The 18,038-nt window shown below is 51.8% G+C and overlaps 1 protein-coding gene across 4 annotated transcripts in view; it reads left to right on the top strand.

Moving 5' to 3' along the window:
• The window catches only part of PIK3R5 (phosphoinositide-3-kinase regulatory subunit 5), a 67,879-nt gene extending 59,831 nt beyond the window's left edge, over positions 1 to 8,048 (top strand). For 3 of the 4 annotated variants that reach the window (XM_074607814.1, XM_074607818.1, XM_074607815.1), the window contains exons 15-19: positions 594 to 670; positions 2,615 to 2,708; positions 4,167 to 4,249; positions 4,471 to 4,583; positions 5,223 to 8,048. In XM_074607814.1, coding sequence (XP_074463915.1) covers positions 594 to 670; positions 2,615 to 2,708; positions 4,167 to 4,249; positions 4,471 to 4,583; positions 5,223 to 5,364 — 509 coding nt within the window. In that variant the 3' untranslated portion in view covers positions 5,365 to 8,048. The remainder of the gene's footprint in view (positions 1 to 593; positions 671 to 2,614; positions 2,709 to 4,166; positions 4,250 to 4,470; positions 4,584 to 5,222) is intronic. The other variant, XM_074607816.1, reaches the window with a different exon arrangement.
• Positions 8,049 to 18,038: the final 9,990 nt, after the last annotated feature.

The raw sequence follows: 18,038 nt of genomic DNA, 5'->3' as shown, positions 1-18,038 counted from the left end.
GAAGTGTCACCACCCCACTCCCCCAAAAATACAGGCTGGGCCAAGACCTCTTCCCAATAACTCATGAAACCACCGATCCTTTCTGACTTTGATTTTTTTTTTTTTTAATTTTTTTTTTTTTTCCTTCGGTTGTCTGGCAGCGAACCGCTTAACAGCTGCAAAAAATTATCCGGGGAGGGCGGGAGGGAAGGGAAAGTTAGTAAGTGTCGGGCACAGTATTTCAAGGCTAATTTAATGTGGGCACAAACATGCCCGGAAAAACAGGAGCCGGGTTAGCAACGCGGCCTTTTATTGCTTTGTGTTTTCCCTGGAGCACTGACCCCTCTGCACCGGCTTAGCCAGCGCCGCTTTCAGTTTTGCAGAGCTGCTTGTTGCGCTTTGTGTTGGAATTTCTGCACTGGATTAATTGCTTTCTGGCGGCTTTTAAGCCACCTTTTCTTTTTGCCTTTTTGCTCCGCAAGCTGTGTTCAGCAAACTGGGGGTTTTTTTTTCCCCCCCTTTCTGTAGGTACTGAGCGCGCTGCCGTATCGGTCGCCCGCTGAAGAATGGGGATAAAAGGCCACCCTGTGACATTTGCTCCTTGTTTTGTGCAGGTCCAGGCAGCAAAAGGCTGGGCATAGATGGAGACAGAGAAGCAATCCCACTAACACTACAGATCGCCTACAGCAAGGTGAGTGCGCGGGACTTGCACAAAGACAAACGGGGCAGGAAACCACTTCAGTGCTGGGCAAACACGTCTCTCTGCTGGGGGCTGAGAGAGACAAGCGCTGACAATGTGCTGGAAGAGCCCAAATCCAAGCCCAGACGAGCCAAACTCCAGCTAATTGTCTACTTACTGGCTAATTTGGAGTGGTTTTCCACTCCTGTTCAGCCAAATGAAATAGGGAGTGTGCATCTAGTTTCCATAGACTGGACATTGGACACTGGCCCAGGTTGCCCAGAGAGGGGGTGGAGGCCCCATCCCTGGAGACATTCAAGGCCAGGCTGGATGAGGCTCTGAGCAGCCTGATCCACTTGAAGATGTCCCTGCTGACTGCAGGGGGTTGGACTAGATGGCCTTTAGAGGTCCCTTCCAACCCAACCCAGTCTGTGATTCTATGACATGTACTGGCTGCCACTTTACACTGGTGGACTTTGCTTCCAGGGAGCAATATTCCACTGGTTGCAGCGGTCCTCCTAGTATGGAATCATGGAATTTTTCAGAGTTGGAAGGGACCTCTAGGGATCATCTAGTCCAACTCCCCTGCTAGAGCAGGATTGCCCAGAGCACATTACTCAGGACTGCATCCAGGTGGGTCTTGAACGTCTCCAGAGAAGGGGACTCCACAACCTCCCTGGGCAGCCTGTTCCAGGGCTCTGTCACCCTCACTGTAAAGAAGTTTTTTCTCATATTTGATCGGAACTTCCTATGTTCCAGCTTGTGCCCGTTACCCCTCGTCCCGTTACTAGGAACCACTGAAAAGAGTCTGGCTCCATCCTCCTTAAACCCACCCTTTAGATACTTGTAAACATTAATAAGGTCTCCCCTCAGCCTTCTCCAGGCTAAAGAGTCCCAGCTCTCTCATCCTTTCCTCACAAGGGAGATGCTCCAACCCCTCCATCATCTTTGTTGCCCTACGCTGGACTCTCTCCAGTAGTTCCCTGTCTCTCTTGAACTGGGAAGCCCAAAACTGGACACAATACTCCAGTTGTGGGCTCCCCAGTGCAGAGTAGAGGGGGAGAATGACCTCCCTTGACCTGCTGGCCACACTCTTCCCTATGCAGCCCAGAATTCCGTCGGCCTTCTTGGTGACAAGGGCACGTTGCTGGCTCATGGATAATTTACTGTCTACCAAGACCCCCAGATCCTTTTCTTCAGAGCGGCTTTCCAGCAGGTCCACCCCTAACCTATACTGGTGCCTGACATTCTTCCTTCCCACGTGCAGGACCCTGCCCTTGTCCTTGTCGACCCTCATTAGGTTCTTCTCTGCCCAGCTCTCCAGCCTGTCTAGCTCACGCCAGATGGCAGCACAGCCCTCTGGGGTGTCAGCCACCCCTCCCAGTTTGGTATCCTCAGTGAACTTGCTGAGCAGACACTCTGTCCCCTTGTCCAGGTCGTTGATGAATACGTTAAACAATACTGGTCCAAGTATTGACCCCTGAGGGACACCACTGGTTACAGGCCTCCAACTCGACCCTGCTCCATTAATCACAACCCTCTGAGTCCTGTCACACAGCCAGCTCTCAATCCACCTCACTGTCCCCTCGTCTGGTCCACACTTCCTCAGTTTCCTAAGGAGGATGTTATGAGAGACAGCATCAAAAGCCTTGCTGAAGTCAAGGTAGATGACATCTGCTGCTCTGCCCCCATCTAGCCAACCAGTTATAACATCATAGAAGGCTATGAGATTGGTCAAGCATTATTGTCTTCGTCCCTCTGCAGTTATTTAGTGTTAAGCCTGGGCAATTTTTGTAAATCCAGGGTTAAATGAACTTTAATGCCTACTCAAACTTTGTCTGTGCAGCTCCTGGTAAATCCAGATCTGACCTAGTCCAGCCAGATGGTTAGGGGTGGGAGGGAGGGTGGCGTCAGCCTGGAGCGTGGCATCTCATGGGCTTTGCTTCGTCTCTGCAGACAGCCGTCAGTGGAAGAAGTCACTGGAATGATGTTGAGAAGGTCTGCACATCTGTCAACCTTAGCAAAGCCTGCAAGAAGTACGAAGAACTAGGTGGGTAGAGGTGGTCTTTCTGGCTTTGTGTAGGGAGCAATGGGAGGGACTGGTGGAGCGAGAGGATGGTGTGGATTTTCTAGCTGGAGCAAAGCGGGGATGTGTGAATGCAGGAGAAGATACATGGAAGGTGCCTGGGGTTCCCTGGGGCATACTGTAGTCCTTGGCTGCCACCACATCAGGGATGAAGGGCATTTGATTTCCCGTTGTCCTAAAGCTTCCAGCCAGGGAAATGGGATGTCCATTAGGGACAGGGCTGGCATGGTCCAAACGGCAGGATGGTCACTGGAGAGCGGTGCTTTCCAGAGCAACACTTGTTTAGTCAGGAGAAGGAGAGACAGGTAGAACTGTTGTTAAATGAAGTAGAACCAAGGGTGAGGGTGCTTGTCCTGCCGTCCGCCGCAGCTTTCAGCAGGCTCTCGTCAAGCTGATGTTTCAGCCCGGTTTCCTTCCTGCAGCTCAGAGATAGCCGCCTGCCACGTGGTTCTGCTTCAGAACTTTTTTCCTAATGAGGTTTCTGATGGGGCCTTAATAAGGCTTTGAGCCTTTTAAAAGCAACAAGACTTTTAGTCTGTGTGAATATTTAGAAGCAATACCTGTTCATTCTTGCTTAAGAACTGCTGTTTTGGCAGTCAGACACCCAGTTCTGAGTAAACAGAAGGGGTTTTTTAGTTCCTCTTTCCTCGTGTGCTTTGTGTCTGGCAGATGTGTGGTTTGTGAGCAGAGTAGTCGTGGCAAACGGGTGATCTACCAAACAGGAGACAGCTCCTACATGCCCCACGGAGCTCAACATAAACCTCTGTCCCTCCTTTTGCTACCCCATCCATGAAGCCCGTGCAGACAACCCTGGAAAAAAACCCAGCAGGAATTACTTTCTCACCTCCTCTATACGTTTTGCGTTGGATGTTTCTGCACTAGTTCAGGAGCTTCGCTTGTGCTGCCAACGCTGCGTGTTTCGTTCAGGGGGTGTCCTCGGTTCCGCATTGGGGAGAAGCTTCTGCTTCATGAATCTCTTCCTTCCAAAAAAACCGGTTCCCCTGGATTGTCTCCGTTGGTTTTCACATTCAGCAGTTTTGACCACAGGATGTCACTGTAATTCCAGACACGGCAAAGCATCTCCAGGTGGACTGCAGGAAAGGCCATGCTGGAGAGCTAGAATTTTCTCATGACGATGGGGCAATGGGTTTTCTCCTGTTTAGGTCCTAAGATAGTTAAATGCCCTTTGCTGCTATGTTTGGAAAGCAGCTGGAAATTACTCAGAAGTTGACTTCTGTCTCTCTGATTGAGTTCTTTCTGCGTAGGTTGGCACTGGGGAAGGAAACGGTATCGTACTTCCCATGACAGTAGGGTCCTGCTGAGAACCGCTGTCTCTGGGATGCTTTGAGGGGTGGAGGGACCACTTGGGTTCCTACCAGTGGCCCAGAAGCCTCAAGTGATAACAGTTTTCTTTTGTTACAGCCTCAAAGACAGAGTGTCTCAACTTGACCATGACGGAGGTGGTCAAAAGGCAAAACTCCAAATCCAAAAAAAGTTTCAATCAGGTAACTCAAATCACGGTGCGTTTACATTTGGTAACAGGATGTCAGCCTGACTCAGCTGGGACGGAAGCAGGGCAGGAGACAGTCGCTCCCTGTGGGATCTGTTTGCTGTTGGCCAGCAGGCCTGCCTGCGGGGGGATGCTCAGCTCCCCTGCTCCCCTTCCCTGATCAAGGATAACGCACTGAGCCTGGAAGCTCCCTCACTTGGACTCTTTTTCTATCAGCAGATCAGTGTGTCCCAGATAAAAGTAGACAAGGTCCAGATTATTGGTCTCCAGTCCTCCTTCGCCGTCTGCTTGGACCAGGATGAGCAGAAGATCCTGCAGAGCGTAACCAGGTAGGAACCTCAGCCTGGCCAGCTGCTCCTGGGATGGTGCATTCTGCGTGTAAGGACTTGTCCATGAAGCGTGGGTGGCCAACGGGGGGACAAGGTCCTGAGCACCATTGTGGATCTATGCCAGATGCCCAAGCTGAGTGACATTAGCTCTGAGCTCTGTAGTGCAGCTGAGCTCAGGTGGGCTGGATGGTCCTGCTCAGATCCCAGCAGTAGTTGAGCTTCGTGACTGCCACGGTCTAAAGGGTGGTCCCCAGGTTATATTGCCTCCAATGGGAAAAGATTTAGGATCTTATTTCTTAAATAACCCTAAAGAGAAGGGTTTTACTTAACTTGTTTGTTGCACAACTCAAGGGGCTAGTGGGGAGAGTTCAGTGCATAAAATGGAAAAGGAGCTACTTCCCTCTCCCAAAACTTGAGGGGTGCAAAAGTTCTCGTTTTCCCTAATGTGTTTCAGAAATTAGTCTTTGTGGATGTCTGCTCTACGTCCCAATTGGAGCCAACTTAAAGGACCTGAACTCTCAGCACTCAAACTCCAGTCCTATAAAAGACTGCACTGATTCCTGTTTGTTTGCAGATATTTCTGCTGCACCTGAGGACACACACCTTACGTAATCTTGGTTTCTTTTTGTTCCCCTGCAGGTGTGAGATCTCTGTGTGCTACAAACCCAGGGACAGCGATCTCTTTGCACTGAGAAGGTCCTCTTTGCCTCCCCAGGACCCCTCCGAGTTTCATTCTCTCCTGTGTTTACCCATTGCCACCTTCAGTGGAGCACTGCCATAGAAGAACCCTGTGTCGTCTCACCAAACAGTGTCAAACACCAAAACAGCCTCAGGAAGAGGAAGCTGACTGTCCTCCTTTGGGCTGGAGACCCATCCGTTCTTGTCCAAGACATACTGCAGCCTGAAGTATTGGCATGGTGGCTGAGCTGCTCCTGGTCTGGACTTAGCCTGTCTTTGGGAAACGGGAACATCGGTGGTGTGCTCTGGCACCTCTCAGGGTTCCTCAGCAATGGGGGGAAGTGGTTTCCTTGAGATGTCCACCTGGTTCAGCAGACTGACAACACCTGGATTGAGAGGTCAAGGCAAGGACAGGGATATTTTCCTGTCAGCAAATGGTCTTGTGGCTGTATTTGACAGTGACTGCAAGGCCAGTGTGGTGTGGGGGGAGCTCACGGGGAGATGTTTTGGAAAATGACTGTCTTTGGCTGAGTGGTGGTAGGTGGCCTTCAATGCATGCAGAGATACAGACTGCCCAGCCAATGTCCTGATGGCATTTCACCCGTAACAGGTGAAGGATGCTCAGGACAGGTCTTCAGGGATGGGGACAGGCTTCCTCAAGGTTTGCTTTAAATTATGAAGGTTGGGCGTCTTGCAGAGAACCAGTGCAGAGCAGAGCAAGCCAGCTGAGGCCCAGAAAGAGCCCAGCATGGCTTGTAGGCTGCTGCTTGCGTTCCAGTGAATTGAGTGCAATAGGCCATACCAGGGCATGGACAGCTTGTCATGTATACCTGCGTTTACTGTAAACCCAGGACCTGCAGGAGATCAACTTCCAGTTTCTGCAGGACTTCAGAGTTCACCCAGGAGATGTATTCCCTGTTCAGCCCATGTTCTTGCGTCCTGCTCCCCAGCACTCTACGCTCGAGACATCCCAGAGGTTGAATCCTCAATAGCTGCTTGAAATACGGCGGGACCCATGCTCACGCTCGTGGGAGGGAGGGATGTACTGGGGAAACCATGAGGATTGCCTGAAGCTCACCTGAAGGGGCAGTTTTGCTTGAGAAGGACCCAGCACCAAAAACACTAGTGACGCTCCCAAGCGACGATAGGATTTGAGATTCCCCCTGCCCTGCAAAGAGGCTTTATGCCCTCTTCCTTCTCTCTGCAAGGCTCTAGGTACAGAACGGTGCAATAGTTGCGGGTATTTAGAGGTATTCTGACCCCGGGAGCAAAAAATGAAACTGGAGAAGCCTTGCCTGGTTTCATAGCCCTCAAGCTGTTTCTCAGTAGTTTTTGCTTGATTGCACTAATGATAACAAGCAGAAGAACATGCTGCCTGCTGCAGGCTAAAAGGATCTCAATGCCGAGGATGTGTGCTCCCTGGAAAATGTCTGGAAGGGACGCCAGATATGGCTGGGGGGCTGCAGGGTTCAGCCATGGCGTGATCAGTGTGGGCTCCTCGATCCTCCAGAAAGCAGGACCTGGTTAGCTCTTAGTAAGAACAAGGTTGGGCTCTTGTCCCCAAGGGCTGGTGGCACAGCGGCGGTGTCATTTGAGGCTGAATCTGCCACGAAAAGGGCTCGGGGGCTTCAGTTGTCTCAGAGGAGCGTGGGTCAGGCTTGTCTGCTGGATTCCTCCACATCCCTCCTGGAAGTGTTTTGGGGATCCCTCCTGTGCTGGCAACTCCGATCCTGGCCCCGCTGTCTCTGTTGTGTGGGGACATCTCAGGTGAAGAAGGTACCAGCTGGCCCTTTGGTGCCTTCGGCAGCTGCGGGTGCAGCTTCTGCCAACGGCCAGAGAAGAGCAAAAATAAGAGGTGAACACGCTCCTGAGGCTTCTGCGCTTCATCCTTTTACTTGAATAAACCATCCCAAGGATGGTGTTGTCTTGTGGACTCCAAGAAAAGACCCTCGTGCAGGGCGAAGCATGACTTGAACATACGTAGGCGCCCTGGCTCCACCGTGATGCAAAGCCAGCTTGGACTCCCGGCAAGGACCCACCTTCCCTGGCCACGCACCGACTCCGGGAGCACCCATCTCTTCCCACCCGCGTGGAGCAGCGTCCATCCCTTGCTCGCGGCACAGACTCGACAGGGACACCAAGACGCTACCAGGTCGCGGTGGGCTGTCCCGTCTCACGGGGTGCCTGCGGGGCGATGCGGGAATGCACGCTGAGGTCGCTGCTGTGCGCTTCTGCACATCAGTATTTTAAGTCCAGTGGGCTCCAGGGATCAGAAACAGATTTTAATAGCTCTTTGCACGCACTTGGAAAAAGTTTTCCCACTGACTTTTCATTTCTCAAACATGTTTGTGTACGTCTTCTCATACGGGGCTGAAATTTGACAGCTGGGTGGTTTTGTTTTTTTTTCTTTTTGTTCAATACTTTAAAATAGCACCTTATCCTGTCAAAACATTGCTATTTATGATCGTGATATCCGTGGCTAAATCTATCCCTGCCACTCTTAATGATATAAACCCCTTTGTTTCAGCTGCCCCTGCAGAATTACTAGAGAAGAGAATTTCCATCTCATAGAGGAAAAACAAGCACAAACTCTAGGGACTCATAATCCTGGCTGAGGTTTTGACCTCTGATGCTTTCTGGAAACTAAAGAAGTTCGAGGTTCTTTCAGGTCATCCTTGTGCAGCCTCACCAAATCTGTGTAACGTCTGTGCCGATCTGTAAAATACCGTTCGAGGAACTTTTAAAGGTAACTGTAAAATATTAAATGTCGATTTATTTCGAATACAAGTACAGCGTTTGAGTGGCGTCATTCCTCAGCAGGCGGGAGGCGCAGGAGGAGGCTCCGTGTCCCCACGAAGAGGGCAGGGAGCACCCGGCTCCTTTACGGAGCGGCTGAACCTGAGAGCAGGAAAAGGCTCCTATAGGCATTATATTCACGAGCTTGGTCCCGGAGGGCGTGACACGGAGACCTGCGGCGGTTAATTGAGCTGCTTCTGTTCTGTGAGTTAAAAAAAAAAAGCAGGTTTTGAGGCTGTAAATCCACAATTGGTTTCCTGCTGGGTTAAGGAGAAAAGAAACGAGCGGAGCTTGTGTGTGCAAGGTGAGATCTGGGCATACCCTTCCCTCCTAGGAGGATCCTTGACCTTTGCGGTGTTGCTTTGCAGAGAAATACGAGTTACACCGAGAGCTGAGCTCCCGGGACCACGGGCAAGGTCCAGCCCCGGCACGACGGGCTACTGTTTGGGGTCGGCGGGTTTTTTGCCCAGCAGCCGGGTATCTGGGGTATTTCCGACTTGGAAATCCCTTCTGCGTCTTTGGGCACGCAGACTTTGCAGATGGAGCTGTTGCTACTGAAAGTAGTCTGAAATATGAAATGACACTTGCAAATGTTTAACTGTCTCCAGTGTCGCCTTCTCTTCCTGTGGATATTGGAGGAAGGAGGCTTAGTCGGTAGGTGTGAGGGCCAACGCGTCGTCATCAAATAAACAACGTGGGAAAAGTCATTTTGGCTCAGGCGAGCCAAACCCCAGATGAGAATAACTTTTGTTAATCAGCACTTTGTTATGTATTAGCTATCAAGTTTTTTCACTCTGATTAGAGAATAACAAAAGGTGTTTTTTAAATAAAAAGAAAAGGGTCTTTTGAAAAGGCAAATAGAACTCAAAAGGAAAAAACTTTATTTTCCAAGCTGGAATGATAATCTGCTTTTGTTTGTTCTCAACAACGAAAAAAAAAAAAAGCCCCAAACCCTAAACCACAAATCCCCCTTCCCTGTTCTTTTCTTTTTAAAAAGAAAAGTGGAAAGAGGAACACGCATGCTTAAATCCAAAGCAGAAAAAAGGTACTTTGTTCTAAAAACATGCATGACGAAAGGTTTAGGATCAGGGCTCAAGTCTGATCCTTGAAGTGCCGCATAACTGAGGGTTTTGTTCGTGTAAGTACAAAAGATTTAGCAAACAGCTGCTGATAAAATAAGCAAGGCTGGGCTAAGGCTAGACCACTTAACAAAACTAGTTTTGCCTCTTGTAGATATGGTTAAATCAACTCGACGGAGATTTTTGCAGCTCTCACAGCATCTCACAGGGTCTGTGGCCCCTCTGCGTCTGTGAGGGACGGGAAGAGAGTGAATAAGGTGTATTCGACGTTTCAGGCTGGGAACAGCAACTTATATTGACTTCCTGAATTCTATAGGTTACACCAAAAAAAAGTGCCTTGGGCTTTTGGTACATGTCAACTTACCAAGGTGCAGTGGTGGTTTGAGATGGTCCCTGCTCTCTCAGGGGTTGCCATCCCACAGCCACCTCATCCGAAGCTGCAGGACTCGGCACAGCTGGAGTGGGACATGCTCCACCACCGGGGAGATGGGAGGTGGTGATGTGGTGTGGGAACGCGCTGTGGGGTGTCTTCTCACCCACCCATCATCGGTGGTGACCCTCCATCCTCTGGTCTTCTCCAATGGCACTTTGTGCATAGGTGCTCCTCATCTTTATTGGTGTGATGCCCACAACTTCACCTCGCCAGCACAAGGAACATCCATCCCAGTGTGGATCCTTGCAGCAGGTGCCAGCGTGCCACAGGTGTTGGTTGAGAGCCCAATCTGCCACCCCGGAGCCACTGTGGCTCAGGGCTGGCAGGGAACAAAGAGCTTAATGCAGGCAGGCAGCATCAGTCAGGTTGCTCAGGGTCCAGCCAAGGTATGAATAGCTTCAAGGATGGAGATGTTCTAGTGCACGAGCTGGAGAACAACATAAGCCACTGATCATCCAGAGAAGGGGTCCTTAAGTGACCGATCCTGATCCGATGGCTAATTGGGAATACAGAATGAGTTAGCATCAATAGGCAGGAACGAGATTGTCTGTGCTGGATCCACAGCAAGACACTCCTCTGAAAGGTAAAAAAAAGCAGGTGCCATCCTCTTTTGGCAGGTAGGGCAATAGAACACACCTGCCATGGTCTAAGTAGGTCATCATGAGGTTGTCTGAATGGAGACACTGCTGTGAGGCATGACATAGGATGGTGCGCTGGCACAAAAATGACCCAAGCATTTGGCTGGCGATGGGGCTCTTTACCTTCACCCACAGGCTCGCGCAGCCCGGCGCCTCTGATCCCTTCCTCGCGCTCGAACAGTTGTTTGTCAGCTGTGCCAGGGCAAACCTTTCTCTTGAACTTTTCCTTCCTGCCACGTGTGGTTTCGTGGGTGGCGTTTGCAGAGAGAGACCAGTGGACACGGGGGATGACAGGGGATGTGGAAGCCCACAAGGACCTGGGCATTGGGGTCACGGGACTTGACTTGGGCTGTTTCCAGGGGATCTCTTACAAGGAGGTATTTTATCTGCTCTCTCAGTTGTAGCAGGAATAGCAGAGAGCAGAGTCAGGCTTCCCGGCAGCTCCCGGTCTCCACGTACCATTACAGGATAAGGATTAACGTGCCCAGGGTGTCTCCTCGGTTAGAGGTCACTGTCCCCTCCTTTCTGTCCCTCTGCTGCCTGTCTGCTCCCGTCCCTGCATCTCAAATTACCTTCCGCCGAAGCGGAGGTACCTGGGGACGGCTCGGGGATGGCTGGCAGCGAGCCCCGAGCTTGGCTCCCTGCCTGCGGGCTGGTGACGGGCAAACCGAGCCACGGCACGATGGCCAAAGCCACCGCCTGTGCCGGCGACAGGATCTGCCTGACCCGGAGGGGGTTATGGAATGACCCACCAATAATCCAGCACTTTCAGAAGAAAAGGGAGAAGCAGAAGAAAATCCAGGGAATACATTCTCCTGCCAAATTCCCTGCCCTAGTTCCCCCTTGAGGCTGCAGGTTTCTGGGCTGGTACATCGGGCTGTTTCCCATGTGCGTGATTTAGCTGCTCTTCCAGGCTGCGGTAAAGTAGAAAAGACTGGAAATTTCTGTGAATTTTGCCAATTTCTTAAGGGTTTGGCCAGCATCCATGACTGGAAAGGGCACCCGACTCCCTGTTTGTCCCGGGGCTGACCTTTGCTCAGGACTAACGGGAGCGAAGCTGGGCAAGTGAAACGTTTCTGGGCTGCAGGCGGCTGTTTATCTCTCTTGGCAATGCCTGTGGCTCCACTCTCCTTATCTTACTTGTGCTAATTAACGAACAATTAAAAGTTAACAAGGCTCCCCATGCCTGCATGCGGAGTTGTCCTAGCAGGGAAAATTCCCTCAAGAAGAGTAGCGGTGCGCTAACGATGCGAAGTTGCATAATTATCAATACGTTCATCTGCAGCAGGAGTCCTATGGCCCGTGTGCCTGTGCCAGGGGAGTGGGGTGGGCTTGTCTGTGCCAATCCCACGCTCATTTTCTTCCTCGGTGCCCTCGTGATCCCCTCTCCCCTCCGTAGGCACCTCCCCTGCCACACTCGCAGGAAGAAATGCGAAAGCGAAAGGCTTGTAGCCAGAGCAAACACGTCCCAAAACTGAAATCCAAATCAAAGCAAGCATGGAAAATATTTTGTGGTGTTTACCCAGCTCTAGGATAACCTAGACGGCATAGAACTTTCTGGCCAGCAACGGGCCAGTGCAATGCAGCGTGTTTAGCTGGTGTTCCCACCCCGGAGAGGACCTGGGGCAGGGTGGCTCAGCCAGTCGAACACTCTCTGGTCTCACAAGGACTAGTCCTGCTTCTGGCTGTGTCTGGAGACTTTCTAGGAGACGCCAATGAACTGCAGGCTGAGGCTTTGCCCTTGTAATCAGAAATCTGTGGATGGCTCTGTCAGGATACCAGGACCCTGGGTCCTCCACTGGTCTACTGGGAGATCTTCGCTGATGGCAGGCCCTGTCACATCTCCCAGGAGGGGGCCGCTTGGTGCTGCCCCTCTGCACTGCCCGTGGGCACGGGCTGGGTGCTGAGCTGCAGGGAAAAATGAGACCCTGAATCATCAGTACTTCCCCTGCACAGCAGCCCGCGTTTTTTCCCCTAGCTTGTCTCTGTATTGACTTACCGTCAACGGCGGTTCAGGTTAAGCCACTTGAGGACAGGATGCCCTTGTCAGAGGTTCCTAGAAGAAAGTTCAGCCCATTAAGGGCTTTTTTTGCCCAGGTACCCAGCTGAACTGTAATCCTAAAGCTGCTGATTGAATTTTTGCTGCTGTTTTAATGGCGCACTGGGTGTAGGAAGCGATGGGGTAGCTCCAGCGAGGAGCTAGGGCTTTGCAGCCATTCCCTGGGAGATTGGGCAAGGGATGAAAGACGGGATGGAGCGCAGACACCATCTCATATCTCTGCGTGCTGCAGACCATCATCAGACGCCTCCCTGACGTGGACTGGGCGACTGAGAGGCGTGTGGTTCCGCCGAGATGTGACACACTGGAACCGGCACGAACAATCTGGGTAGGGGTGAGATTGACCGATAGCTGAGATTCCTCCTCTGTTTAACTTCACAGCCATCGTGAAAGGAAATACGTGCTAATCTTCAGCTAGAAGCCAACCTCTTCCCGTCCTAAGGAGCCGTCTGTACTTTTAACATGCGACTCGAGCCTGTGTGTAACCAAGACCATTGCAGTAATTGTGACAGTCCCTCAGGCCAAAGACAGCCCACAACTGGGGGGGGCAGAAGGTTGGAGCCTTAAAAAACTGGGGGGATGCTGGTTTTCATACCGCTTTCTCTGCTTGTTTGCTGAAAGAAGAGCAGAAGAGTCATCTATCCCGATCGGAAATTGTCCAAAGAAAGACACTTTGGTGAGGAGAAACGGTGCCTGTAGCCTGGGCTGGGTGCAAGCAAGGATGGAGATGTTTGGTTTCTAATTTTTCTCTTCTGTTTCCTGGAAGCCATCAGTAAGGAGTGACTTGCCTTGTGCACCTGTGGCAGTTTCTGTGGGACCAAGCTGAGGTGCTCCAGCAGCCTTCCCATGCTCTCCTCTGCCCCTGGGATGCTCAGGACAAATTGTTTCTTACGTAGTGAGTGAGCAGCCTGGTGGGCTGTGTGATGAGGACTGGAGCTCATCCTCGTGGCTGGGTTACAGGTCCCCTTGTCCCCTTCCAGCCCCACCTTGGCCATGGTGGCTGGGTTGAGCAGTGGGGTCCTTCTCCCATGACATGAAGCATGGCCAATGCAGGAGGGAGGAACAGGCTGAGCCTACGTTTCCCTCCATCCCTCTCTCCCCGGGCCCGGCTCTTGGCGACCGTGTGAATATTTAGCCAGAGGTCTCTGGGTGGAGATGGGCACCCGCAGGGTGGATGCGGCCCGTAACTCATCCTCTTGGCTGACGGGCAGAGTGGGCGTAGCTAACGGCTGTTGATCGGTGATGGTAAAACATGGCCAAAAGGAGGTTGTGATATCTTCGTGTTTCGCGCTTTCTCTCAGAATGTGTTTACAAATAGCTTAAGATAGTGAGAGACGGTTTCCGAACTCCCCCCGGTGTGACTCGGGTCTCTAAATATGCAAGCTGCGGGACTCCGATTTGTGGGAGTTGAGTTGCCTATTAGTCATTTTAAAGCCTTTGAATACCCCTTGCGCGTACAACCATACCAGGAAATACACATCACTGTATTTATCTGTCTGCCTGCTTATCTCTATGGATCAATGAATCCTTGGTATAGCACACGCAGTCAGCTTGTGTGTGTACGTATGTGCATGTCTGCGCTGTAACGTGAATGATAAAGGCAGCACAGAGGCGGGTGGATGTGTACTTACACACTGCACATTCCTTTGTAGCATATAAAATACTTCCACGTGCTTTGTGTGGTAAGAAAGTACAGATGGGTGTGCGGGTCGGTGCGCAGTGTGAATCTCCGCCTCTGCCAGGTGTATCATTAAGTATACTTAATATATACATATATTATAAAATAATTATAATAATATAAAACAACATAAATATAAAAATTATAAAATAAAATATATGTTACAGAATGTAGATTGATATGGTTTAGTTATTAACATATAACCCGGCCGGCTAGAGCGGGTAAGGTACACGTGTGTATGTATGCTCTTTATGTAAAGTTTCTCTTTCAATAGACACATGACAACAGAAATCTAAGCACCGCCGTGCTCCGCGAGCAGCCACAGCCAGCCAGCGAAAAACCTCTTGAAGTGTGAAGGTTTTGCTCCAGCACACGCTCGGTTCTCCCCAGGGTGGGACGGGGGTGTCCGGGGGCAGAGACGCCTGCACCCACCGCAGCCCCCGCGATGGCCATGGGGGCTCAGGGCATCCTCCTCCGCAGGGACGCCCTGGAGGAGCTGCCTCATCTCATCTCACATCTCATGTCATCTCACCGAGGCTGCCGGGATGTTCCCACCAGCCCAGGGGAAGAAGACTTTTGGCTGCCAGCAGATGGAGTGGACTGAAAAACCAGGAAAACAACTTAGGAGTAAAAGCGCGGTCGTTACATTGCAGGGTGCTAGAAAGAGACGCTTCAGCTATTGCTCCCAAGCTCTGGTTTTTCTCTGGGAAATTTTAAAGCTTCATTTGTCATGGTTTTTTATTTCTCCTTTGTGGTTTTCTCCTGCCTGTCTTCTTTTCCCAGCTCTCCGTTCCTCGCTTTAAAAAGCCTGATGATATAAAGCCCGAAGGTGCTGAGCTCTGGGGAAAAATGATCCCTGGCAGCGAGGAAATGGGAAGAGAAAAAGGAAATAGTAAATCAAGAAAATAGTTTGCCACATTGTTGATGTGTTTTAAACAAACCTGTTTTACTGAGTTTTGATGTCCCTGTTTAAGAAATGCGGAGCTGCTCTGTGAAGCAGAGACAGACCCACCAGGGATGAGTCAACACCAGCAAAGGGACTCCAGTGGGGAAATTCTTCACGACTACAAAGGTGAGAGAGAGCGGTTGGTATCCGCAAACACTTTTGCTTCTTCAGGAAGCTGCTTTCTATATCTCTGATAGCACCAGCAATCCCTCCCTTTCACTGGGTGACACCAGTAGATGTCCCCATGGATCACCCAAGAGAACAATACCATTTTCCTCACCCTACACGTGCAGATCATCCCACTCGGAGGGGAACAAAAGAACACACAGTACCAGACCCGACATACAGTACCAGACCTGCCTGGCTAAGCGGTGAGCTCCTCACTGACCTGCCACAAGGAGGACAGGGCTGAGGTGCTGGGATGACAGCGGGTGACAAACAGCAAACACGGGAGCATCCCAGAGGTGGGAAAGGCAGAGGAGGCACTGGGCTGCAGGAGCACAACAGCAACGCACGCTCACCCTGTTAGTGAATGTTAGCGGTGAGAGACAAGGAAAAGCTGGTTGAGTCTTGAACTTGACCATAGGGAGTTCCACCTAAACACGAGGAGGAACTTCTTTGCTGTGAGGGTGGCAGAGCCCTGGCACAGGCTGCCCCGAGAGGTGGTGGAGTCTCCGTCTCTGGAAACATCCCAAACCCACCTGGAGGCGTTCCTGTGCCATCTGCTCTGGGTGACCCTGCTCTGGCAGGGCGTTGGACTGGGTGATCTCCAGAGGTCCCTTCCGACCCCCGCCAGTCTGGGATTCTGTGAGTCCTTGCTAGAGAGGGAAAGCTGTCCATGGACGATGTTGAACGCGTTAAAGGCACATTTGCATGAACTGGGAATAGCCCAGCTGGGAGCTGGTGGGTTCAGTGTAACTGTCAGACACAGGGCCAGGTCCCCTTATGCAGGGTAGGTGCACTCAGGAATGTTAAATGCTTTAAATCACCTGACATGAAGAAGCTCCTGCCAGGGGGCTTCGGGATTCAGCTAAGGACTCCCTCTTGCAGTGACTTTTGGGAATGGGCAGAGGAAAAGTGAGGTTGTAAGACTGGAGAAAGACAAACAGAAGACGAGTTTTAAAAAGGGTGAAGGAGCTGAATTGAGTTCTCTCAGCTTAACTCAACTGCTGGGAAAATGCCAGCACAAACAAACCAACCCTTTGTGGGTACCTGGAAACAACAGGGAAGTGATGGATTTGTAAGAATCAAGCTGGGGATTTATCAGAGCCAAACTGAATTAAACCAATGCGGTTTTGCTTCCGCGGCAGCACAATGAACACCGAGGATGTTGAGGAGCTGTCTGGGAACAGTGGAGCTTCTGCCACTGACTCTCCTGTGTCGCCTCTAAGGGAACTGGGGAAACATGGAGACCTGGTGGGAGGCCACCATCCATGGTCTGAGCACAGGTCCACTGCCAAGCCAGCAGGACAGAGGGAGGTGGCTGTGCAGGGCCTGTTGGGCTGCTGGGGCTTTCCCATCTAACCATTCATGAGACGGGAGATGGAGCAAAGAGCACCTGAATTGCCTTCATAGGTGAGGCCGAGCAGGATGGTGACTCCAGTGGAGAGTTGGAATTTAAAGTGAACTGAGCCGAGTCCAGGTTTTTTCACCTTTCCTGCTGCCATTCAACGGGGACAAGAGCCAAGATTCCCCCCGGGGCAGAAATGGAAGCTGCATGGTAGGGGCTGGGGAGCGGCTGGGGAGGCGGCGGTCCTGCTGGAAATGCTGTGGGGACGCTGGGGATCACAAGCTGGCACTGAGCTGCCTCCAGCTCTGGGGCCACCAACAGCAGAAGGACATGGACCTGTCGGAGCGGGGCCAGAGGAGGCCACAGAGATGCTGGGAGGGCTGGAGCCCCTTTACTGGGAGGACAGGCTGAGAGAGCTGAGGGGGTTCAACCTGGAGAAGAGAAGGCTCCAGGGAGACCTTAGAGCCCCTTCCAGTCCCTAAAGGGGGCCTACAGGAAGGATGGGGAGGGACTCTGGATCAGGGAGGGGAGCCACGGGACGAGGGGGAACAGTTTTAAACTGGAAGAGGGGAGATTTAGATGAGATCTGAGGAAGAAATTCTTTGCTGTGAGGGTGGTGAGCCCCTGGCCCAGGTTGCCCAGAGAAGCTGTGGCTGCCCCATCCCTGGAGGGGTTCAAGGCCAGGTTGGCCGGGGCTTGGAGCAACCTGGGCTGGTGGGACGTGTCCCTGCCCAGGGCAGGGGGTGGCACTGGGTGGGCTTTAATGTCCCTTCCAACTGTAACCGAATGGTGATTCTATGATTAACTGGAGAAGGCTGACGGACCGGGGATGTTTCAAGAAACATTCAGGTGAGGCAGGGTGAAGGGACAGGGATGGCCATGCAGGGGGAGCAGAGATGGTCGTTGTGCCTTGGGCATATACTGGGGGCTGGTTTCTGGGTCTAGCCTTGTCCTGGGATTCAGCAAAAAAGCAAGCCTTGGGATTAAGGAAAAACCTGCCCCTTTCTCTGCCTTACGCAGCAGGTTGGAAGCTCGAGCAGCATTTCGAAAGTCCTGCTCCTCCATCCTGAAAAACAACTGCAGAAACAGCTTCTCCACTCAGCTTATCGGCTCGATGAGTGGAGCGGAGCAGAGTGACTGTGATTAAAAAGAGCTGCTTCCTGTTGCACGCTATCGCTGGCAGAACCGATAAGCTCGAGGATTTGATCTCATTCCAAAACTGCCACCTTGGTACCCACGGGAGAGCCATAAATTCTGGGAAAAAGATCCTGGGAGGTGTGAGCAGTGGGCAGTGGAAACCCTTAGCGTATGTGATGCAGCACTTAAGATTTTGGACAAAAAGCAATCTCTCCCCATTTCAAGCAGCTGTTCTCTTCCTCGGCACTGGCAAGTCACTGCCAACCCCTGCGAGCGGAGACGTGCCCAGCTCATCGTCACGGGCCGGCTGAGCACCCGCCAGCGGCGCCGGGCCCGTTTCCTACAGGTGCCTCAAAGTTCCCTGCTCACAAGCGGGTCACCTCGACTCGCAGCGTGTTTTCCGTCGCCTGCCCCGCTGCTTGTGCGATAGCGGGTGCGTAATTGCAGCCCTGAGGATGGTGGGAGCTGGTCATTGGACGGGATGAAAAGAGAAAGCTCGGC

Source organism: Larus michahellis, chromosome 14, assembly GCF_964199755.1.
Source record: "Larus michahellis chromosome 14, bLarMic1.1, whole genome shotgun sequence".
Classification (NCBI taxonomy): domain Eukaryota; kingdom Metazoa; phylum Chordata; class Aves; order Charadriiformes; family Laridae; genus Larus; species Larus michahellis.
The sequence above is the reverse complement of the archived record's forward strand: the minus strand, read 5'-3'. Positions and strand labels throughout refer to the sequence as shown.